A 25,658-nucleotide genomic window follows, 5' to 3' on the forward strand; every position below is an offset into this window, starting at 1 on the left:
CTTACATGTCTTTTTTACATACTCAAATAAAATTGATAAATTTAATAACACTAAAAATTGTAACATTTAAATATTCTAAAAAAGATCTTTAAAAAGATACCAATTTTGAATATATTTAAAATATATATTAATTGATGTATTTTTTCTATTGCATTGAACTACCATAGCAGATGCTCTTAAGAGCATCTCTAGTGGGGGGGGTTGTATAATGAGTTATATGTTAAATATACACCATTTGTGATCGGAATCACCTGCAATAGGAAAATGTAAATGATTGTAAATTTGCATCCTACTGTTCACAACAGTAAGACGGAAATTTAGATGCACATGTGCATTCTTTTTTACATCTTGTAGGGGCTTTTTTCGTTCCAGCAGCTTGACGAATGGGCTTGGGCTGCTGTAAAGAGCAAATGGCTGGAATCGCCCCTTGTGTCTGAGTTCGAGAATCAAACCCCAAGTGTGCTTGGAAAGGGTAGCAGAGCCTTAGGAAACACCCTGGTTATCTTCACCAACAAAAAAGACAATTGCTTGCAGATAAATATTTAGGCTTGGCATGAGAAGCTTGTGGCATGGGAGTTGAGCATTCGTGAGTTTAGCATGAGAGAGAGAAGGCTTGGGTTTCCTATGAGAAACATAGGCTCGAAGTAAGGGGGGGAGAGAGTTTTTGGGAGGATTTGTTGAGGAGAGAGAGGAAGAGGAACGGGTGGCTTGAGCAAGTTTCCGGCAGCTTGACGAAAGTTCTGTCAAGTACTGGAACAGTTCTGCCAAGAGGGAAAATGGGGAAGAAGGATGAATACTGCACGAAATTGCTAGGTTTTGAAGATGAGAGGGAAGCTTGCTCTCTAGATATGTGTTATGAGAGAGAGAGAGAGAGAGAGAGAGAGAGAGAGAGAGAGAGAGCGAGGAAGAAGATGAAAGCATGGGTGGTTTTAGCATATTTCCAGCAGCTTGACGAAAGCTTCGTCAAGCTCCTGGGCGATTTGACAGAAGAGAAAATGGGAAGCAATGGAAGAACAAGGCTTGAAATCGGAGGGTTCCAGAGATGAGAGATGATGCTTGCTCTCTCTGGATGTGGGTTTTGAGAGAGAGAAAGGAGGAAGATGGAAGAATAAAGCATGAAATTGAAGGATTCCAGAGGGGATGCTTGCCTTCGATCGGTTTGTTGTTGTGTTTTGTTGGGAAGAAAGTGGCTCCTTTTATAGGCGTTGAAAACCTTAATTTTGTCAAGCCACCCTTTCCCCTTTTCCTCATTTTCTTCCATTTACTCTTGTTTGGTGAAATTTCCCTAGCCTGAACCCATATGCACGCAGCTTTTTGGAGTTCCAAGGTCCTCAGGCAGCTGGACTTCTCCATGTGGGTGAGGAGCCGCCCACTTATGTTTCTTGTTTTCTCACCAAAGCTTGAAGAGGAAAGAATGGGTAAAGATGCTGGCCAAAAGGTGATTCCATCAGCACATGGTTTTGCTTGGTTTTAGTGGTTTGGCTTTGATATGGTTTTAAGAAAGATGCTGGATATTTCCACGATGTTGGATATAAGACGTTGGGCTGTTTTGTTTCCAGCAGCTTGTGAGTTTGCTCAAGCAGCTGGAAGTTTTAGCTGATGTGAGATTTCTTCAAGTGTTGTGGGCCTTTTCTTAAGGTGATGGGCTATTGGGTTTTTCTCTCATGCTTACCCATATGTTTGGGCTCAAGGAATGGGCTTGAGTTTTGGTGCTCCCAAGTAGCCCAAAACTTCCACTCCTTGGACCATCAATGGGCCTCGTGAATACTCGTAACCATCCATACCACAACCCGCTCAGCAAGCCCCATGCGTTCGCATGGCTTGAGCCCACTTAAGCTTGTAGCGTGGCGTGTTGCTTATTTGCTTGGCGTGGCATGTGTGCAAGCACATATGACGAACTTTCGCGTGCCCAAATCGGGTTTCTTCTCGATAAGGTATAGCATTGGGCCGAGATTATATTTGGGCCCAGCCTTGGATTTTTTGGGCCTCAACACATCTCTTGCAGGTGGGGCCTACATGAGAAAATGTGAGAAAAGGTGGACAAAAGTGAGCAAAAAGGCTTAATGTAAACCCACTTGCCTAAGATGCGCAACTAGAGTAGTTGCTAGAAAAAAAACTTCATACTTAATTTGCAGCCACATAAAATAAAATAATTCATTGTTACTAATTACGCTTCTACAGTGAAACTCATAATTAATCAATTAATTAATAGGTAATATATATTTTTTAGTAGCTTGTTCTTCTGATAAATTTTCTGTGGATGAAATTATATCTTCTCCGAATTTAAATATTTTTAGGTATATTTGTTTCATAAAATAAAATAAACCTAACACACACAAAATTAATTTTTTAAAGTTAACAAAAAAAAATTTAACACAAAAACAAATTAAGACAAAAATAAAATAAAATTATGCATCTTCTCCATTGGAGCAAAAATCACATTTACAACCCCCGGAGGTGTAAAGGAGATGTAAAAGTGGCTTTACACCCCCCTCCACCCAACTGTGAATGCTATAAGAGCATCTCCAGTGAGGGGTTGTATAATGAGGTGTATGCTAAATATAGGGCTGTGCGGTCAGTGGCGGACGCAGGATTATGTCGCCATGGGGTCATAGTGTTAAGTTTCGAAATTTTGTAAAAAAGAAAATAACACTAAAAAACATAAAGATAGTACTTTCATTCATAATTTTTGGCAAAACAAACAAGCTACAATTGTCCACGACGAGTTTTCATGTTTTGAAAACGTTGCATTATAGCTTCGTTATCAATACAAGCAAAAATATCTCTTTCAATGTAAACAACCAAGCTATCGTTCAACCATTGATCTCCCATTCTGTTGCGAAGTGGATTTTTGATAATATTCATGGCCGAAAATGCTCTCTCAACTGAAGCAGTTGCAACTGGTAAAACCAAAGCTAATGTAATAAGCAAATACACATAAGGAAATATTTCATTCATCCCTTTCTCCACCATTTTTTCCGCAAGCATGCCAATCCCTTGCAATTCTGAAAAATCACTACTCGAACGCATATGAAGAACATAAACCCCAAGTTGATCTTCAAGCATCAATAAAGCTCCATCCGAAAAATCTTGAGGATAAAATTGAGCAAGACGAAGCTTTCGTTTGTTAAAAGCTACAAATGAATTGTTCGGACTCAAGCAAGCCAAACAAGTAAGCAACTCAGTATTTATCTCATTGAAACGATCATTTAATTCCACAAGTTGTCCATCAATGACATGAAGAACGAGCTCCACACGATAATGATGATTGTTTGTCTTGATTGGAGCATTACGCCGTGACCTCCTAGGAATTACATATTCCTCATCCATGTTAGGAACCATAGTATGATGTTTGTAACAAAACGAAGATGCTTAATCAACCAATTCATCAAACTCATTATTCCTCATAAATTGTAGATTTTCCTTGCATGTTTGAACTAAACACATTGCATTCACAATGTCTTGATCTTTCTTTTGCAATGCTTGAGACAAAGTATTTGTTATTCCCAATATAGCCTTCATAAAAAACAAGTGGAACACAAACTTAAAAGATTGTATTTCCCTCCATAACTTAAAGGCTTCACCCGAACTATCATTGGAGTTATCATCAACAATCATTTGAAGCACATTCACCACAGATGGAAACATACAAATGATACTAATCAATGTAGCATAATGTGAGTTCCATTGTGTATCACCTGCACGTTTGAGAGTAGTATCTTGATTCAACCCTCGCCCTGTTATAAGACAACCTTCAACAAAAGCTTTTACAAGCTCTTCTTGGTATTGTGCTCTAAGTGCATCACGACGCTTGCAAGATGCTCCAACAACATTAACCAAGCTATTAGCCGTTGTGAAAAAAGAAGCAACATCAATATTTTTCTTTGCCATGGAAACAAGAGCTAGTTGAAGTTGATGAGCAAAGCAATGAACATAAAATGCACAAGGTTGTTCTCTCAAAATCTTTGTTTTAAGGCCATTGAATTCACCTCTCATATTACTAGCTCCATCATAACCTTGTCCTCGTAGCTTAGAAAAGCTCAATCCCTCAAAAGAAAAGAATTCACCAATGGCTTTCTTCAATGCACTTGAAGTGGTGTCGGTAACATGTTGGACCCCCAAAAACCTTTCTATTATTTGTCCATTGTTGTTCACATAACGAACCACTATCGCCATTTGCTTCTTTATTGAAATATCACGTGCTTCATCCACCATTATTGAAAAATACCTATCTTTAATATCACTCATGATAAGACTAGTGCATTCTTTTGCACATGCATTGACAAGATCTTTTTGAATTGACGGAGCTATTAACTTGAGATTGCCCGGAGCATTTTCCAACACAACTGCCTTAACTTTTTCATCATGATCCACAAGGAATTGCAAGAGCTCCAAATAATTCCTTTTATTACTTGAAGTGGCACTTTCATCATGACCACGAAAAGAAAGGCCTTGTCGCAACAAATACCTTGTACACTTGAGTGATGCATTCAAGCAAGTGCGATAAGCCATACGAGCATCATCTGTTTGCTTGATCACAATTGTTTCAATGTGAGCTTGTTGATGCATCAGATTGTAAGCAGCTTCTCTAGCTTGGTTGTGAACACTGCGAACCGGTCCAACATGAATGCTAAACCTTTCTCTCCCCTTCTTCCAATTATTGAAGCCTACCCCAGAGAAGGCATCACCACCCACTTGATCAAAATTAGTTTTAAAGAGATAGCAATGGAGGCAAAATGCAGCATCTTTAGCTATGTTATACTCCAACCAATCAAACTCATCAAACCATTGAGCAATGAAACGTCTATTAATTCCTTACTGATTAGTTTGTGGGAATCTATGACCTTTAGGTTGACAAGGTCCCTTTTGAAGATATGCTCTTCGAATCTCATCTCGATGATTAGGACTATAATCTGTCATCGGTGTTCTTAGTCCAGGGTCTGCCTGAAGATTAGCCAATATCTCATCTAATTCAATAGGTCTTGCTCTTGCCCTTGAACTACCCGGATTAAACTCACTATCCATATGCACTTTTCTCTTAAAGTATCGTTCCATGATAATTTTTTCTACACATAAATTAATTAAATCCATCAATTATAAAGACTAACCTAATCCAAATAATAATATCAATCAATATAAACTCTACTAAAATATCCAAATAATAAAATCAATCAATATCAAAATATCAAACAAATTCTAATTCATAAAGAAAATCAATCAATTAATATAAATTCTAATCCAAATAAGAAAATAAATCAATATCATAACATACCACACCAATAAATTATAATTCATGAAAGATATATCAATTTCCTTAAAATTATCCAAAGCCCAAAATAATATATGTAAAATTATAACTTACTTGATTTGATGAGAAGCGATGGCAGCGGCGGCAAGAGGTGGTTGGCGACGGTGGCGGCGTGTAGTGGTTGGTGGTGGAGGTTGGGGGGATTAGTTAGGTTTTTAGAGGAGAGGGAATTTTGAAAAAAAAAATTAGGTTTTGGGATGAACTGAAATGCTGCTGCTGGGAATTAGAATCGGGTAGATAGGGGCTGCTGATGGCCCTTCTTTTTTTTATTTTTTTATTTTTTATTTTTTTAAACCTGGCTTCAAAACGATGTCATTTTGAACCAGGTTTTAAAAAAAAATTTAACACGCCTGGACCAAAACGGCGTCGTTTTGGCCAGGCGGTTTTTTAAAAAAAAGAACTCGCGCGCGTGCAAGGTATTTCGTCCTCTGCTGGGTATTTCGTCGAACACTTGGTGTGCGCCATGGGGTCGCACACCAGCCAGCCATGGGGTAGCACTAGGGCTGCAATTCGGCCGGATCGGATCGGAAACAGCCATTCCAATTTCCGTCCAAAATCTTTCGGAATACCTTAAACATTTCCGATTCCGATTCCGAAAAATTCCTGAATTTTTCGGAACTTTCCGATTCCGAAGTTTCAAATTCTTCAAAACAAATTCGTATAATATTGTTCCGATTCCGAAAAATTCCGAATTTTTTTGAAACTTTCCGATTCCGAAGTTTCAAATTCTTTAGAACAAATTCATATCAATATTATACGTAACTAACAAAAAAAAAAATATTAAGATCCCAATTAGGCTTTCTATCAAGAAGCCCAACTAGGCATTAATTAAGAAACCCAACTAGAGACTTCATAAATACTACTAAATAATGACCTGTCGAGCCCACTTAAGATTGTAGGCTGAACTTGAAGTCTATTCAAGTACTGAATTGGGGTAAAGATATTTATAAAGAAGAAAACATCTGAAGTCTATGTTTTCAATCGATGTGGGATTCCAACAACTCTCAGAAATGGGACTCCAACAACTCCAATAACTTTCATAGAAAAAGAACACCTATGCATCCAAAACCTATGGATGGTATATCAAAACCAACTATCCTTATTTTATGCGTTTTTGGTTTCAGTCTATGATCAAAGCCCTTCTCCGTCAAATGATCAAACAATCCAATCAAATTATATCCAAAACAATCAAATCTTCTCCTTCAAACATCATCATGCTCTGATCATATGAATGAAAATTTATTGATTCAAATGCTAAAGATGGATTCACATTCATCAATCAATTGATGCTCAAGTTATAGTCAAGTGACCATCACGTTGGTTTTAGATTCTTGTGGGCATGAACATGTGTAAAGAGTGTTATTGCTCTAGGCAATTGGAATACTACAATTATTAAGATTCACTTAACATACTTATCTTATGTGTTGTATTTCATGTATATATAAAATAATTTTATAATTAAAATTTTAAATGAAGATAGTTTACAATTTTAAAAATACATACATACATAGAATATAAAATATAATAGTATGATATGATACTCCCTACATTTACCATATTTGTAGTACGTTTGGATATAACAAGCACACATTATGCATATTTGCCAAATATATATTACTATGTTTAGTATATTACTATATATTACCCATAGTCTTAAAGTTATATACTACTATGTTTAGTATATTTTTTTGCCAAGCCTATGTTTAGTATGTATGAATATTTGTATGTGGGTACTAAAATATAACAAATAAGAAATGAAACATATATAAGACCTATAAACTAAAAATAATACAATTTTAATTAGAAACTCGGAATTTTTTGGAATCAAGTTGGAAAAATCGGATCGGAATGGGTTCGGAGAACTTTGGAATTTTTCGGATCGGAATTGCGGAATTTTCGGCATTTATCGGAAATATCGGATTCGGCATTTTCGGATATCGGATTTATCGGAGTCGGATTTTTTTGGAAATATTCGGATCGGAATCGGTCGGATTCGGATTTTCCAATCCAACTTACACCCCTAGGTAGCACCAGTCCTTCTTCACTACATTTCCCAGCTTCCATGGGGTCGCCTGACCCCATTTGTCCCTCTGTGCGTCCGCCCTTGTGTGCGGTTGGACCGAAAGTACCGCAAACCGTTGGTTACCGTCCGACTTTTACAACCGGTAAACCGAGATTGAACAAAAAGTCAACGCGGTTGCAATTAACCAACCGGACCGATCAGTACCAGTCACAGTTGCGGTGTCCCGAAATCAATTCCGTCGAATACCGCAATCGACCAAGTATATTAAAAATGAAAAAAAAAAAATTTGAAACTTCCTCTGCAACTTCCCACCCGCAACCCACCGTCTTTTTTTTTTTCTCTCCCACTCTCCCCCTGTTTTCTCCCCCAAGACCCAACCACCCTCATCCCCATAATAAGAGAGCGAGACAGAGGCAGAGCCTAGAGAGGGAGGCAAAGAGAGACGGAGACGGAGGAGAGAGAGCGAGAGTCAGAGACGGAGTCGAGAAAGAGAGAGAGAACGGCGATTGGATTAGATTTGATAAAGAAGAAGACGAAGAAGAAGAGGAATCATGGTTAGGTTCGAGGTTTGGAGTTCAAACCCTACGCTCTCCAACTTTTGCCAATTTTAGTTTCAGGCTTTAAAAAAAAAAGTTTTGGGCCGATATTCCTTCTTTTTTCAACTAAAAAAAGCCCCCTCTTGTAAACATAAAAAAGCCCCCCACCCATACTATTTTAGGCCCAAATCCATCACCTTACATAAACCCTAAATCACCCTAACCCTCTCTTTTGCTCCATCATCATCTTCTTCTTCTCTCTGGTTTCTTTGAGTTTTTTTTTCTTCATCAAATTCTTCTTCTCCTTTCTCCTCTGTCTTCCTCTCTCTCTCTCTCTCTCTCTCTCTCTCTCTCTCTCTCTCTCTCTCTCTCTCTCTCTCTCTCTCTCTCTCTCTGTGTTTGTGTTTGTGGTGGATGAATTGTGCGGTTCATCGCCGACATCGATTGCTGACGACGACACCGACCGATGCCAATACCCCCGCTAACCGGCCTTGTGCGGGTCGGCGGTGGTTCTGATTTTGGATATACCGTATGGTTTCGACCGGTATGCGGTTGCTTGACTTCAGTGCGGTTACCGCACCGAAAACGCCCGTAGTTAAATATACACCATTTGTGATTGAAATCACCTTCAATGGGCAGGTGTAAATGATTGTACATTTGCATCACAACTGTGAGATGCAAATTTAGATGCATATGTGCATCCTTTTTTACATCCCTTGCATATGGGATGTTCATGAGAAAAAGGTGAACAAAAGTGAGTAAAAAGGATGAATGTAAACCCACTTGCCTATGACGCGCAGCTAAAGTAGTTGCTAGACAAAACTTCATATATGGGGCTTGCGCTTATAGGATGTCATCTCCAACAGCTACATTGCAAAATGAAATGATGCAATTCTTTTCTCTCTTTTTTTTTTTTCAAAAATAGCTTGAATTCTTTTAGCCAACAACTTTAATTTAAAAAACAGCTTGAATTTTTCAAAAATGGATGATTTTGATGAAGTGATGGTAGAGAGAGGTTTGATATTTATAAGAAATCAATGATATATGATATGAGAATCAAAGGGTTGAGATGAAGGTAGGAGAATCCGATCCAACAATTGAAGATGAGATCAAATTCTATCATGTCGTATCTTGAATTGTGTGCAAATTAGAAACAATAATGGATGTTAATTGTTTGCAAAATCTTGATAAGATACCAACGGTTCAGATTAAATGTACTTTACAATCCAACGATTCTTTTTGAATGAAATCATATCTTCTATGAATTTAAATATTTTTAAGTCTATTTGTTTGAAAAAATAAAATAAACATAGCACACACAAAATTAATTTTATAAAGTTAACACAAAAATCAATTAAGATTTAAAAAAAATCAATTATACATCTTCTTTATTGGAACAAAAACCACATTTACAACTCCTGGAGGTGTAAAGGGGATGTAAAAGTGGCTTTACACCCCCCGAAAATACACCCCCTCACTGTGGTGGTCTAATGGCATAATATTAATGCATTTGCTGTATTTTTTCTATTTTTAATTAGCATGTGGATATCATGGTTAGCCTATTACAATTGCAATAGAGTTTCATCAAATAGCACCCTCGATTGTAATGAACCAAATTACACCATTACAAGTGAGATTTTACTGTTTTAGTACAATTTCATGCAATAAAATTACATTGATTCTAATAATTGTAGATACTCTTAGGATTGAGAGTATTGTAAGTCTGAATAGGATTATCCGAACCAAACACACACACACACACACACACACACACACACACACACACCTTGATCAGACATGACGGGCACAGGAAGTTTGCTGATCTGCATCTAGTTTTGTTTGGCAGTTGTTTGACAGACTTTCGACAGGCATTTGGTAGATGCTCGGCAGGTGTTCGACAGAATTACTTAGCGAGGAAATCTTCTCTGCTACTCGGCACCTTAACTCTCTCTAGATGGGGTGAGTTTTATTGAGTATTTGCCGATAGCACAGGGACTTCCTTTTATAGGCTAAGCTTAAGAATCCTCCTCAACAAAGACTTCTTAAGCTCTCCTTAAGCCATCATGATTTAGCCGTTCCAATCCACATGTAATTAGGAAACCTTTAGCACTTAGTATTGAACTAAAATAATCACTTATACTTAGTTTAAAAGTCTGATCATATATGTACTCCTAATTGGCATAAAACTAGTTAACCGTATATGATTAGAAGACCATCTTAGTGTTTGCTTTAGAATGCAAACCTTACATTCTCCCACTTGGTCAATTAATCACTAAAGAACTATGTCAATTACTGGAAGGCCTTGTGAAGCACATTTTGATCTTGTTTCCTTACCAAGCCACTGTCAACAACGAATTATGATAATGAGCCATCAAGACTGACCAAAGAAACTCTATGAAGTCTTTATAGCCACAATCAACATTCTCCATTGTCAAGATTGAAACTACAGAATAGTCATAGTTAATTGAAAGTGAAATGATCACTATGCTATTCTTTACAGTCCAACTTATAGGATTACTCAAGATCCTTTCTTTTGCTCTAGGCAAAATATCATTGTCATGAATGCATTACTTTAGCAGTTATCCTTAAGCTAGCAACAACTTTATTTACTGCTTACTGCATTCAAGTAACATATATATATATACTTAAACAAAATATATATTGTATTAAACCATACCAACATCCATCGAAATCAAACTTTAACTAATCAAGGAAATAACCACACTTGTCTTTAAACAGAAAACTTTTAAAATAACTAAAAGGAAACTGCTCCCACCGTTTTTAAGCATCGAAACTAGCCAATAGTCCCATACTAGTCACATGCCTTTTGAAAACACCATTTGGAAGCCCCTTGTTGAATGGATCTGCTATCATCAAATTTGTACCAAGGTGATCTAATGCAATGCTTCCATCACTGACCTTTTCTTTTATAGACAAGAACTTTAATGACAATGGCTTGCCCCCAATCGATTTCTTATTTCCTTTTGCAAACAAAACAGATGAGCTGTTGTCATTCCATATTTGAATAGGTCTTTCCAAAGTTCCTAAAATAGTCAAACTTATTAGAAAGTTCTTTAACCAAATTGCTTGACATGTAGCTTCATAACAAGCAATGAACTCAGCCTGCATAGTTGAAGTAGTTACAACAGACTACTTGACACTTTTCCAAGACACTACAGCTCCTCCAAACAGAAAAACAAAACCTGAAGTGGATTTCAAGTCATCTGCACATCCTGCAAAGTCAGCATCTGCATAACCCACCAATTCCAAACTGTCACTCCTTTTATAAATCAATTTAAAGTCTTTGGTTCTCTACAAGTATCTCGTTACTTTCTTCCCTACAACCCAATGAGCTTGTCCTGGATTCGACTGAAACCTTCCTAGAACACTTATAGGAAATGCTATATAAGGTCTTGTGCAGACTTGAGCATACATGAGACTGCGAACTAGAGAAGCATAGGGTTTATCTGACATCTCCAATTTCTCATGATCTATTTTAGGTGCTTGTTCTCGATTGAGTTTGTCCCCTTTTTTAATGGACACATCTCCTCCAGTACAGTCCATCATATTAAACCTTTTGAGTATTTTCTCAATGTACCCTTTTTGTGAGAGTCCTAGATAACCCATTTTCCTATCTCGACTGATTTCTATTCCAAGAACATATGATGCCTCTCCCAAGTCAGTCATTTCAAAATGTTTGGACAAAAAAACTTTAACATCATGCAACAATGTGAGATTACTACTTGCTAGAAGTATGTCATCCACATAGAGGATTAGTATCATGAAATGCCTCCCACTGACCTTGACATATATACATGAGTCTAGAATGTTTTCTTTAAAACCATAAGTCTTGATAACCTCATCAAATCTCATGTACCACTGTCTAGAGGCTTGTTTTAAGCCATATATCGATTTGTTCAGTTTGCAGACCATGTTTTCTTGTCCTTCTTGAACAAAACCCTCAGGTTGTTGCATATAAATCTCTTCTTTTAGATATCCATTTAAAAATGCAGTTTTGACATCCATTTGGCGAAGATGCAGGTCAAAATGTGCAACTAATGCCATGATCACTCTAAAAGAATCTTTAGTGGACAGTGGCGACAAAGTTTTAGTGTAGTCAATGCCTTCTTGTTGTGTGTACCCTTTAGCAACCAACCTAGCCTTATATCTGTCTATTGCACTCTTTGAGTCTCTTTTGGTCTTATAAACCCACTTGCAGCCTATTGGTTTACTTCCTTGAGGCAAAAACTTTAATTCCCAAACACCATTCTTTCTCATTGACTCTAATTCAGATTTCATTGCAACCAACCACCTTTCATTGTCTTCACTCATTATGGCTTGCTTAAAACTCTCAGGATCATCCTTTCCAAGTATGTCATTCTCAGATCCTTGCAAATATACATAGTAATCCAGCAATGCAGATCTCCTTGCTCTTTTTGACCTTCTCAACTCCATATCCTGCATATTTTGGTCTGTGCCTTGTATGTCATTGCTGTTTTGTGCAGGTGGATTTGTGTTTTGTGCCTGATTCGTGTCTTCTTCCATATTGTCAGGGTTTTTATAATTTGTGTCAACTGCGGGTATTATAACAATGCCTTTACTTGCCTTAGATCCAGCATTATTATCTATCTCCATTGATTCTTCATCAAAATCCAAAACTCTATCTTCTATTTTATCAGATTCATTTTCCATGAAAACTGCTCTTTGAGTCTCAACAAATCTTGAAGTGTTCTTTGGACAATAGAACCTATACCCTTTTGATCCTTTAGGATAGCCAATAAAATAGCAGCTCACAGTTCTTGAGTCTAGCTTCTTTTCCACAGGGTTGTAGAGTTTTGCCTCTGCTTTACAACCCCAAACCTTTAAGTGGTTTAAGCTTGGTTTCCTTTTATTCCAAATTTTGAAAGGGGTTTTGTTAACACTTTTTGTTGGAACTCTATTCAAGATATAGTTTGTAGTCTTCAAGGCTTCGCCCCACGGGAAAATAGATTGGTACAACACATCATGCTTCTTACCATGTCTTTTGAAGTCCTATTCCTTCTCTCAGAAACTCCATTTTGCTGAGGTGTACCTGGATTGGTATACTGAGCTATTATTCCTTCTTCTTGGAGATATCTTGCAAAAGGGCCTGGATTTCTTCCAGCTTCATCAAATCTGCCATGGTATTCTCCACCTCTATCTGATCGTACCACCTTTATTTTCAATTCCAGTTGCCTTTCTACTTCTGTTTTATAAACTTCAAACATATCTAATGCTTCAGACTTTTCTTTTATTAAGTAGACATGTCCAAATCTCAAGTGATCTTCTGTGAAAGTGATGAAGTACTTATAACCTTCATGTGTTGGATTTGGAAAAGGACCACAGATATATGTGTGAATGAATTCCAACAGATTTTCACTTCTTACTGCTCCTTTCTTTCTCAAGTTTGTCAATTTTCCTTTTATGCATTCAACACAGTTTTCATCCATGTCATTAAAGTCAATTGGTGGCAGCACTGATTCTTTACACAGGGAGTTCATTCTTTCTTTTGAAATATGGCCAAGTCTTTCATGCCAAAGTTTAAATGATATGGGATTCTTTTGTTTCGTATTTGCAACATTCATAACCACTTGAGGTGTTTTGCAGTTCAATTGAAACATATTTCCAACAAGAAAACCATTCCCAACTACTTCTTTATTATTGAAAATCGATAATCTAAATTCATCAAAACTTAAAGTAAGTTTTGATTTAACAAGTCTAGCAATTGAAATAAGGTTCCTTGTCATAGAAGGAACATAGACTACATCTACCAAATCTAAAACAAAACCAGAATCTAGTTGAATCCTAACTGCTCCAATGAACTCCACTTTGAACTTTGACTCCATTGCCTACGAAAACCTTCACCTCATCCTTGTTTGGCGGTCTCTTGGTTATGAGCCCCTGCAAAGAATTAGCAACATGTATTGAAGCACCATTATCTAACCACCAAGTGTCAGTTGAAACTTCAATCACATTTGATTCAAAACAAACCAAAATATTTTCATCCTTACCTTCATTCTTGCCTTTGGTTTTCTGTTTCTCAAACCACCTCTTGTACCTCTTGCAGTCCCTCTTCATATGTCCAAACTTTCTACAGAAAAAGCACTTTAGTCCAGTTGGTTTTCCCTCTTTTGCATTGGTACCTTCCTTGTCTTTCTTTTCTCCAAAACTTGCCTTTTTATCTTTGTTCTGTTTGCCAAGATAATCCTGCACCATGTTCACAGCTTTCTGACCCCTTTCCATGATTATATTGTTCTCTTCTTGAACACTTATTGTTATGAGATCATCTAGTGTCTAGCTTTCCTTTTGAGCCACATAAGAACTCTTGAGAGTTTCGAATTCCTTTGGCAGTGAATTCAAAGCAAAATGCACCATCATATCCTCATCTATAGTCATATTTAGTTCCTTTAGCTTGTGTGCAATGTCTGCCATATTCATTATGTGAGCTCTTACACAACCTCGCCCATCATACTTCATCTCAGTCAATTTGTTCAGCAAAGCATCTTTCTCTCCTATCTCAGATTCCTTAAACTTCTGACCAATGGCAGCAAGATAATCCTTGGCACTTTCTGATCTTGGAATGCTTCCTCTCAAAGAAGGTGTCATGGTTTTCAGCATAATCAGTGTAGCCATCCTGTTGGCTGATCGGTTCATAATTGTATATTATTTCTTACCCTTCTAGCTTATGATTTGGTTATGTTTTTGAGTTAAACTTGTGCTTTTAATCCTTTTTGTGTTTATCTTTCAGTTAATTGAGCTTTAGGTAACAATGATGGCTTTGGAGAACATAATTCATGCAATTCAAGCATGTTAAGGCCTAATTTGGATGAATTGATGAAGAGCTTAAAGACAAATTCATTATGGCTACAGCCCCCTGCCAGTCCAGTTCCGTAGGTCATATTGCAAGCTTTGTTTCAGCAACCTACATAGCTCGTATGAGGCCACATTCTTCATGAAGGTTGCTCCAATTGGTGTGTACTATAACATATCCAAAATTCAGCCCCATTGGATAAATCTGGAGTCCGTTACCTAGCAAACACAGAACCATGCTCAGGATGGATCTTATCAGCGCGGAAAATGAGTTAGCAATTTGTTTCGGCCTTAACTTCTTCCTCCGACCTTGGATTGGCCCAAATAACATATGGCTGGAAAGAAGACATTCTGAACTTCAATTTAGAGTGCTTAAAGTCCTAATTTGATTAAGAGAAGCCCAAGTTGTAAGCCCTTGAAGTTTCTGGTCATGCTGACCTCAGCATGTGCTGGTTGGATGCTTGGTCATGGTGAGCTAGGTATGAGCTATCATTTCTGGTTGGAAGCTTGGTCATGGTGACATGAAGATGAGCTAGGGCTGCTGGTGGGATTTATTGGTGAAGTGCATCAACCAATTCAAGATTTTCTAATACAAGTGCATCACCCATTTCAGATTTTCTAATACAAGTGCATCAACCATTTCAGATTTTATAATTCAAGTGTTGTATGCATTAGTCTTATTGAATTCTGATTTTCACTTCCCCTAGGCCTATAAATAGGGATGTTCTCTAAGCTTGTAAACACACCCCAAGGGGGGGAGCTCTCAAACACTTCTCTAGAGCTCCCTTCCCTTCTCTCCCTCAAATTCTCTTAGTTTCTCTTTCTAGTTTTCAATTGTTATAATGAGATCTTTGTGCTGAAATTTTCCTTTAAGTCTTTCCAAGTTCTACTTTAATTTTCATTGTTATGTAAATTCTTTTCTTTAGTTTCAAGTTTGATTAGTTTCCAAGTTTCAATTATGATTTTTGTTCTTATTCATTATGCTTATAAGTTAATATGCTAGTTTGAATGATTGATCACCATTTAGGCTTGCATGTTAGCTATCTTGGTTTGAATTAAGAGTAGACACCATACTTTAATTCGAATTGAACTATGAATAGGAAGAGTATGTATGGACATTCGACAACAGGGATTAGATACATGCTTGGTTGTTTAAATTGTTCTTCTATGCTTAATGGGTTCCTAATGCTTAATTTTAGGTTAGACAACAAATGATCAAATTAGGGAATTAGGAACACAAGGTTATGACCACACACCATGGCTTAATCATACATTAGCTAGAATCAATCCGTTAATCTAATTGAACTTGGGAACTTATCTGCTTGAGTTAGTTATTTTCTTTCTTCCTTGTTTTATTTATTTCCCTTCTTTTTCATTTCTGTTTTGTGTAGGGAAAATGAATTGAATCATTCAATCACCAATCCTCGTGGGATCGACCTCGCACTTACATACGCTATACTACCGAACGGCTCGTGCACTTGCGAGTATCACAAGTTGAGGATGCAGCTGAATCCATTTTGGTGCAGCTGAAATCCACACAACATTGGCCTTTTCCCACCTTTCATATTTCCTTTTGACATATGTAGTTGCATCTGCAGCAGGTTCCTTGATTACATCCCACTTTAGAGCTATGTCATAGTCCATCAATCCTAATGAAATTTCCAGTTCTTGTTTCCACTTTAGGTAGTTTGATCCAGTCAAGATTTCGATGGAGTTGTAACTTGAAGCACTCACTGTAATTTAAAGAAAACTTAAATAAAACCATCCCCAGAATCTTTAACTAAACATTATTGTCTTGCACCTGTAGGTCACAAGTCAAACATGTTCCAAAGTACTTAGAAAAACAGGTTTTGTATGAGCAGTCTTGAAACAAGAGACAACACCACATCTATAGATAGAAGAGTGTTCCTTGTTTGCTTACACAACCTGTTTTCTAAACTGTTCCATTACATTCATTCTCCTATGCACGATTCACGTCTGTGGACAGAGAATTGTACATGAGAGTTTGAGTGTAATGCAATTTTGATCAAAACTTTGAATGAGAATTCTCCTATACCAATTGAGTTGCTGTGGATCACTCAATTGATCCAAGATCCTCCCCAAACCTTGACCATCAGTCTTTCAAGCATGATTTAAGCAGAAAACTTTATGCTTATCTCATACCTTATCAAATAAGATATGCAATGTGTATCAATTGAAACATACATGCTATAATGACTAGTGTTTTCTCTAAACTGTGTCATGCTTCATAAAAAACCATATTTTAATCCTTTTATGTAAGTCGTGTCTTGTTTTATTTGTGATTAGGTTAAGAACATATAACCTAAAGCTTTGATACCACATGTAAGTCTGAATAGGATTATATGAACCAAACACACACATACACACACACCTTGATCAGACATGACGGGCACAGGAAGTTTGCTAATCTGCGTCTGGTTTTGTTTGGCAGTTGTTTGACAGGCTTTCGATAGGCGTTTGGCAGATGCTCGGCAAGTGTTCGATAGAATTACTCAGCGAGGAAATCTTCTCTGCTACTCGGCACCTTAACTCTCTCTAGATGGGGTGAGTATTTTATTGAGTATTTGCCGATAGCACAGGGACTTCCTTTTATAGGCTAAGCTTAAGAATCCTCCTTATCAAAGACTTCTTAAGCTCTCCTTAAGCCATCATGATTTAGCCGTTCCAATCCACATGTAATTAGGAAACCTTTAGCACTTAGTATTGAACTAAAATAATCACTTATACTTAGTCTAAAAATCTGATCATATATGTACTCCTAATTGGTATAGAACTAGTTAACCGTATATGATTAGAAGACCATCTTAGTGTTTGCTTTAGAATGCAAACCTTACAAGTATATCATTTCACTTTTTTAATCGATAGGAACTATCCACCGAATGGGTCGGTGCTCCTGCCCCAAAGACATACATGCTAACTTGAATTCACCTAAATCATAACCCGTAAAAAGTTGTGAACAATCATGATCACATAAAACATTAAAATCTTAAACTCAACAGGTATCATATGATTTGAATTCCACATAACACATGCAACACATGGGGATGAGTAACCACAGACAAACATTGCAATTTCCAAAGTCCCTAAATTCCCAAACCACACATTACCCAATCAATTTATGGAACGAAAACGATAATAAAACCCTAAAATGATCCAAAATAAGTGCATATCGTATCATATTTTGAATTGCACTGGTGCTTTGCTTGCTTGGTCACATTTTAAGCTTACGTGTGCAAACATACAGGTGCACTAAACCAAAGCACTACACGTAACACTCCTCCATCCAATTTCCCACGTGGCAAGTCAAAGGTGCCCATCACGACACGTATGAGATAAAAACCATACTCAAAAGTTCAAATCATATATTCAAAACCCTATCCACTTTCCCAGCTTCAAATATCTCTCTCTCTTTCCCTCCCTGCCTCTATAAATATGCCCATTTTTGTGGATCTCAAATGAGAGAGAGAGAGAGAGAGATAGGTTTAGAACACAGAAATGGGACTTAGAATTGTGTATGGGGTGCTGTTTCTGTCTTTCTCTTGCGCCTGCATCAAGCTCATCCACCTTATGCTTCACCCAGTATTCTACTACACCACCTGAGGATTGATGGGAAGCTAAGGCTCCACAAGGTCAAATGTTGACCAAAAACAAGAAGAAAAAAATGGGTTAGCTAGCCACAGAATCGGTATTTTGGTTTATTTTTATTCTTATATGTATAATTCAATAGGGTTTGTATTGTTTGTGGGTTACGAACGTTGTTGATGTGTGTGGTATTGATATTTGTATAAGTGAGGATTTAGTTTGATGTATTTTGGTGCCGACACGGTTTGATTGAAGTTCATTGTTTGTTTTATAGTCATGGGAACTGTTTGTTTTATGGACTTGTAATCGTAAATTTTCAATAATGTATTTATGATGTGGTGGCTTTCCTGGAATTTTTTCGATGGTGGTGGGTGGGTCATGAAGCTTTTCTTTGTTGGGCTAGAAATAGCATTCACGAGTCATGATGAGCCATGACGTTGGTGTTGCTTGGAGGATTGGACTCAGAAAAAGGAAAATAAATATCAAGCTCAAAAGAATGGGCTATAAGCATCTGTGGGGACACTTGAGTCTATAAAATCACTTTCCAAAAATTAGTGTTATAATGTAGGATAAGACTTTTTTATAATTCGGGTACGGGGATTCCCTGAAAGTTCTTATCGGGACGGAGATGGTATTATCATACCCTAAACTCTAAGAATAAATTTTATTCTTATATCATGTGAAATTGCAAAACAAACTAATTCTTGTATTTTGGTTGCTTGGTGAGAGTTTATTATGTCCACGTGTCAAACTGTGATATGAATATAAGTATTTTGACTATTTTCAAAACAATTAGAAAATGTTTACACTCAATTATTCATGGAATTGATATATAAAAAAGAATGTAATAAGTGTGAATAGAATAATAGGTGTATGGAAACATGTTACCGTAAACCAAAGTGTCAAACACATTCGATTGTCAATTAGATTTAGATTCCTGAACTGAATTTTTTCAAAGTTGAATAAAAGTTGTTTGGTTGAATTTAAAATTTGTATATTAACTTATTCTTGATCAAATCCATTGTTTATATCACTGGTTTTGACTATAATCATCGAGAACCACCTCAGAGTTCCTTGTATTATTTGGAAACCAGCTTCACTGGTGTGTTAAAATCCAAAATAATAATCATTGGCTTTGTTTAATCAAAATCGTTAGAGTAATATAATGGTTAAACATGTTGTCACATCAGCTACCTTAATATTAATATTTACATTACACATATTGTAAAATTAAGTTAAATTAACCGATGCGACAAACTAAATGAATGTAAATATAGAAACTCGGAATCCTATTTATTAAATTTCTGACTTCACCACCGTCAATTCTTAGAAAAGATCTTAAGATACGTGTTTCCTTCAAACATAATTCAAAAACAATCTAATTAGAATTTGTTTTTTTTGTTCTAATTCGATAGTTGACAACCAATAACCTACTTTATTTATTCGTTTCTTTTTGCTAAAAATAAAAAACTAAAGTATGTACAAGGCACAAGTACAACCATGTTGCATAATTCATACTTTCCCTCCATATACAATGAAACCCTTTGGCTCCCTTTTTGTTTTTTGTTTGCTCAAGCTAAAACAGAAGTTTGGTGAGAAAATAAGTTTTCTATTTCTAATATTTTTTTTTAAAGGAAAAAGAAACCAAAATAAACAAGACATCATCCTATTTTATTTTTATCGCGGATTTATTTTAAGATTTCGTACTTAATAAAGAAGTGAATCGTAGGATTTTCCTCGTCACCAAATTTATAAAAAGGAAAGAGAAATTGACCCGTAAGGCAACTCATTAAGTTAAAATGGGGCAGATTAGCGGTTAAACACCAAGAATCTAGATAAAGACAGCAGGTTTGTTACTTGTTTCCAATTAAAATTAGAGGCAGAGGATAATACAGGCAGAAATTAACACAATTAACAAAGAAAAAATTAATTAATTTAGTTTAGCCGTCTTTTTTTAACTGGGTTCAGATTTTTTTTTTAGTCACATTCCTTAACATGGTCAATGTCATGCTTTCTTGGAAACTTCGTCAATCTTAAACCCCCTTTTCACACTATATATTCATCTCACAACCACTTCATTCAACGCCAGTTTCTTTTTTTAATCTTTTGTTAGGATGCGTTTCTTGGGTTTTTTCCATGTTCTTATTGGTACAAAATGTTCTTGATAGTGTTTGATCCAAATTGAAACTTTTTTTTATTCTGAGAGAGAGAGAGAGAGAGAGAGAGAGAGAGAGAGAGAGAGATGGATAACTCTATTGGAGTTGGGTTCATGGCTGTTTTTGCTGTATCTGGAAGCGTGGTTCTTCTTGCCCATCAAGTCCACAAGCGCCTTCTCTCAGATTTCATGAAGAACATTGAATGTGAAATGGGAGGTTTGCTTGACCACCACAAAAAAATGGCTTCTGGTAAGTCTTTTCGTTTCATTTTTGCAGGAATAATTTAGCAATAGTCCTTGAACTTTGACCCGTCTTTTCTCGAAACTTCTAAAATTCGACAGTCTTTTTTTGTTTCAATTTTTCGGGGGATTAGGATCTGAGAAAATCCAAGGCAAGAAGTGTGTTAGATTTGCAGCAGATGTTGCGGAGCCATCATCAAACAACAAAGAGTACCGCAAGAGGCGCTTTGCACCAACAACGAAGAAGACCAAAGAGGGAAATGGAAATTATAAAATGGAGGACACCATGCCACTCAATAGGCAAGCTCTTTACAAAGGGATCATTGAATTTAAGTCCCTCAAGGGGGCGCATGTATATTGAGCTTAATTTTGTTTTTTTGTTTTTTGTTTTTCGTGTTCGTGTCGTGTTTGCATATTTTCTATTTGTGTATATTTAGGTGTTTGTTTCTTTTTTCTTTTCTTTTTTTAATTTTAACTTTTCCCCTTCCTAAAAGAAATAATGAGAGGTTTAAGAAAACTCCTACGGTTTTGCGCCTATATATTATTCATTTCATAACGACTCGTCACGTGTTATTTAAGCGACGAAAAGATTATGAGATGGAAGTATATATGCGGCACTGTAGTGAAGACTTCCTCAGAGGTTTAGCCGTCCATAGACTTAGCTCCATGGATTTGAAAAGTCTTGTAGGAAATTTGGGCATAGAAAGTAGTTTATTGTGAATAAAAGGGAATTTGGGTGTTCATTACCATTAGTTGACCAAAACCTTGGAATTATCAAAGGATAATTCCATCAAAGATTGACATGCACTGCATGACTCAGTCTTTGGTTGTATTTTTACTGTGTGTAATGTTTCTGTATCTTGTATAAAAAAAAATATATGGACATAAATAAAACAGTGCTCTGCCTGCAGGTTATTGTAAATTCTTTGTGCAGTGGTTTTGCAGCTTTTATATTTATATTTTTCTAATTTTGGTTAATAGGTTTTACAAACGATGAAGGGGAAACTCAAAGAAAATACATATTTGGAATGGGAAATTACATCAAAGGATCACATGCATTCACCTTACCAAAAGTTACATTTCTTGTAAGCTAAGAAGAAGAAAAAGAAGTTACCTTTCTGGAGAGGGGGGGAGGATAAATGTCTAGAGAATATGAATCTTTGTTATCTATCTTGAAATTTACTTATTTAGGTAGATCATTTTTCAATGAATCAATGTAGTAGAGGGGGTGAATATGCTATGACTATTTGTAATTTTTTTATTTTTTGGACAAAGCGATATTCTAAACTATTTTAATGTATGGTAAGGCGAATTGAACCCGGTGTAAGGAGGAGGGAGGCACACTGCCTTAGCTAATTGGCTAAACCTATGTTTGCAAATGTGACTAGTCTTCTTCTGCAGGTATTGTAAATTTTAATAAAAAAATATAAGTGTATTATTGAAAAAAAAGAAGAAGAATAAACCTTGATTTCTAATACTGATAATCCCTCTAGAAGTTAAACATGGGTTTCCCAATAAGTGCATCTTTTGCGGCTCTTAACAGGATCAAAAGTCCATACAGAGAAATACTATTTTCATTTGGGTTTGGATCCATGATCTTTGATCACATGTTTATGGGCCTTGTGAATATTACCCAACACTGCTTTTAGACTGCATACAACTTTGACATTTAGATGAGGATAAGTCTTGCCTTCTTTGTCATAGTTTCGTTTTTGGGGAGATTCTACAGTGAGGGGGATTTGGGTGAGGGGGTTGAAGGAGCGGTTCAATCCAACTATCCAATCATAAAATAAAGTTTAAGTCCAATATTTTTACCCTCGTCGGGATTGAACTCCTCACACAACCCTCTCATTATAGTATTTTTGTTGTTCTATGTGTAATTGTGTTTTTGGGCTTTGCCCCTAATTTTACCAACAACAAAAAAATTAACAATTAGTAAAATTATATAAATGTTGTATATGTAGTGAATGCCTTAAATTAACAATCACGTTTTCCTTTTAATAAAAGCGATAGTCTAAATTAGTCTTAAACTACTATAATCTAGAAGAAATGAGAAATGAACTTTTAGTTGTAAAAAAGTGGGCACACTTCCCTGTCCAAGTAGCATAATCCACATCCAATCGAAATAGAAGTAAAGCCAATTCCACTCATTTTTGGATTATCAGAAAAGTAGTAGAGCGACACAAACGAAGGTTAGGGTGGTCATATTGGGAGCTTATGGTGATTTGTTCCGAATAGAATTTAATTTATAAGTGATATTTTTTTTCAGACCTTCGCATTATCAACATGGCCGTGGGGTTGTCCAACAAATTAGGAAAAATGATATGAGTTAGTTAGGTTCGTTAGCTAACTTAAGCATCATCAGGTGTTGATTGATACTAACTCCAATTAGCCAGTATTCATTAACAAAGATTTTAACACAACATATGTGGTTATTAAGTAGTATATGGCCACTTGTTGTGACCCATGAATTTTTTAGCGAATGTGTAATTTTGAAAGGCTAAAAGCTTTATTAAAAGAAAAATTAACAACCAAATATCCTTCTAATTTAAACAATATCAATGTCATTCATAAGTCATAAAAAAAAAATAGCATTACAGATACGCTTTGAGAAAAAAAAAAACGCAGAATACTTCGGATTATTTTAATTCTTGTAATATGGAAAAAAAAAAACGCAGCCTTTATAAAGACTAGCCTCTCCGCACGCGCTTTCGCGCTTGCGAGAGACTTTTTTTAAAAAAATTTAAATTTTATTTTAGAATTAAAAAAGATAATGGGTAGTTGTTTTCCATAAAAATAGGATCCATTATCCGATTTTTCTTTTATTTTTAATTTTTTTTAAATAAGAAAAAGTGTGAATTTACCATATTATCCTCATTTAATTAATAATTCCAATTCTTAATGTTTGCATTAACCAAGGACATTTTCTGGTATTTTGAATGTTTCACCATTCTCTGCCTTTTGCTTTATATATATAGATAAATAATTCTCCAAGTCAAATTTAAATAAGGAGTTGTGCAATCAATGCAAGAGTTTCCTTCTTTTTTTTCTTTTTTTCTTAAAAAAAATCGTTGTTTAAAATGAAAAGAAAAATAAAGCTTGTCAAAAGCCCAAGAATTTAAAGCCATTGTTCTAAAGCCTTTTATCATTTATTAAGCAAGCCCTAGAATATACCCACGAAAGTCCTTGTTGAAGCCTACAAAACGAAAGTCCAGGTTTCGTTTTCTTTTCTTTTTTTCGTTTTTTTAAAGATTGGTTCAAAATGGTGTCGTTTTGGCCAGGATGTTTTAGAAAAAAATATGCGCGAAATGCGCTACGCTACTTTGAGGCAATTCGTTGAACACCTGGAGTGCATTACCCATCCTCAACAAAAGGGCAATATGTAGCACTTACAAAGGCTTTTCCGGCGAAGGGAGTAGCTGCACCTCCTTGTGCCTTAATAGTTCCGCCACTGTATATGGCTATCTTCACAATCACTTTTTTTTTCCTATCTACAATTGTAATTAATTAAATATTTATTAGTTATTTTATGAGATTGTTAAATTTTAGAGGGATAGACCCATAGCCCACTACTAGCAACATCAATATTGTACCCAACTCAACCATCTGTTTAGCACGTGTGAGATTTTATACAATAGGTCTCGATGATATTAGTAGTGAAATCATTCATTATATATTGTATTTTATTTAGTCACATTTCCGATGTGGGATTTATATTCTTCAACACATCTCTTCATGTGAGACCACTACATAGTGGGCCACACGTAGAGCAAAGTCCACATCGAATTCAAACATTCAAGCCCAACAAGTGAACACCACGTCTTGGGTAAAGGTAAACATTCAAGCCCAACATGTGAGCACCACGTACTGGGTAAGGGGTAAGAATAAAGGTCCAATAATTCAGGCTCAGTCAATAAACCCGCTCTGATACCATGTCAAATTTCAGAGAGATAGTTTAGTGGCCCATTACTAGCAACACAGATGTTGTCCCTAACTTAACCACCTATAGAGCCCAATATGTGTGGGGTTGTTATCACAAAAGGCCTCATGCAACCAATTCGCAACTCCACCTCTTTCAACAAGGATTTTCTGAAGCATTTCTAGGAGTCCTTGCCCCACTTATATCTAGGATTTTCTTGAGCCTTTGCTCCACTAGCCCACTCCATCTTTATCCATCGCTCTAGGAGTTTTTACTTGAGTCGCCTACACCTCGAACAAAGTGCATTTTAGCTGAACTTGACTCAAAGTTAAATTTCAAAAGGACATACCCTTGGCCCACTACTAGCAATATCGATATTGTCCCCAACTTAACCACATGTTTAGCATGTGTGAGATTTTACACAAAAGGCCTCGATGATATTAGTACTGGAACCATTCATTATATGTTGTATTTTATTTAGTCAAGTTCCGATGTGGGACTTATTTTCTTCAACAAAGATAACTAATTCTTTTCTGGATACATTCAACTAAGATAGATCCAAATCACCCGTTTTCTTTTTAAAAGGAAAAGCAATATAAATTTATTGAAAAAATTGTTTACCAAAATAAGAATTAGTTAGCTTAGCTTCTAGAAATGGTTAGCTATCTGTTATTAGCTAAGTCACATGGGTTTATCACATGTAGCCCACAGCTGTAATATTCATGTGAGTTAGTTACAAAGCTTACTTAGAGATTAAGCAAAACTCTACTGTATAAAAAGCATGAGTAGCTTCATATAATCTTTAATCTATGAGATTTCTCTTAATAACAATTCCGAGTTTACTCCTCTGGTTTTCTCTCAAGCATTCATATGTTCTTCTCTCTAATTTCTATAATGTTAGCATTCTGATCTTCTTTTTCATCCTCTCAACTTCTACTCTATGCAAAACCTAATTTCTAATCTTCTTCTTCATTTTTTCCCCAATTCTACTCTCTGCAAAACCTAATTTCTTCAATTGCAAATATGCAAAACCTATTTTCTTATCT

General features: G+C 36.2%; 1 protein-coding gene and 1 pseudogene across 2 annotated transcripts; one reads left to right on the forward strand and one right to left on the reverse strand.

The window, feature by feature from the left end:
- Positions 1 to 2,706: 2,706 nt before the first annotated feature.
- On the reverse strand, positions 2,707 to 4,624 carry LOC148293278 (uncharacterized; annotated as a pseudogene).
- Positions 4,625 to 20,372: 15,748 nt separating this feature from the next.
- Positions 20,373 to 22,013, forward strand: LOC110754976 (uncharacterized). Of its 2 annotated transcripts, XM_021956112.2 has the most exons (3): positions 20,373 to 20,703; positions 20,828 to 20,993; positions 21,675 to 22,013. In XM_021956112.2, the coding sequence occupies exons 1-3, from the start codon at positions 20,541 to 20,543 to the stop codon at positions 21,688 to 21,690; spliced, it is 345 nt and encodes a 114-aa protein (XP_021811804.2). In that variant the 5' UTR covers positions 20,373 to 20,540; the 3' UTR covers positions 21,691 to 22,013. The 2 variants fall into 2 exon arrangements, with proteins under 2 accessions (XP_021811804.2, XP_021811803.2); XM_021956111.2 differs by lacking the exon at positions 21,675 to 22,013 and having other exon boundaries at positions 20,376 to 20,703; positions 20,828 to 21,615.
- Positions 22,014 to 25,658: the final 3,645 nt, after the last annotated feature.

The sequence above is a fragment of the Prunus avium genome, chromosome 7, assembly GCF_965620075.1.
Source record: "Prunus avium chromosome 7, drPruAviu1.hap1.1, whole genome shotgun sequence".
NCBI classification, from domain to species: domain Eukaryota; kingdom Viridiplantae; phylum Streptophyta; class Magnoliopsida; order Rosales; family Rosaceae; genus Prunus; species Prunus avium.

Bases quoted from the DNA above. Each gene is read 5' to 3' on its own strand.
- LOC110754976 (XM_021956111.2), top strand. From the start codon at position 20,541: ATGGATAACTCTATTGGAGTTGGGTTCATGGCTGTTTTTGCTGTATCT. The intron at 20,704-20,827 runs GTAAGTCTTTTC...TCGGGGGATTAG, and splicing joins CCACAAAAAAATGGCTTCTG to GATCTGAGAAAATCCAAGGC.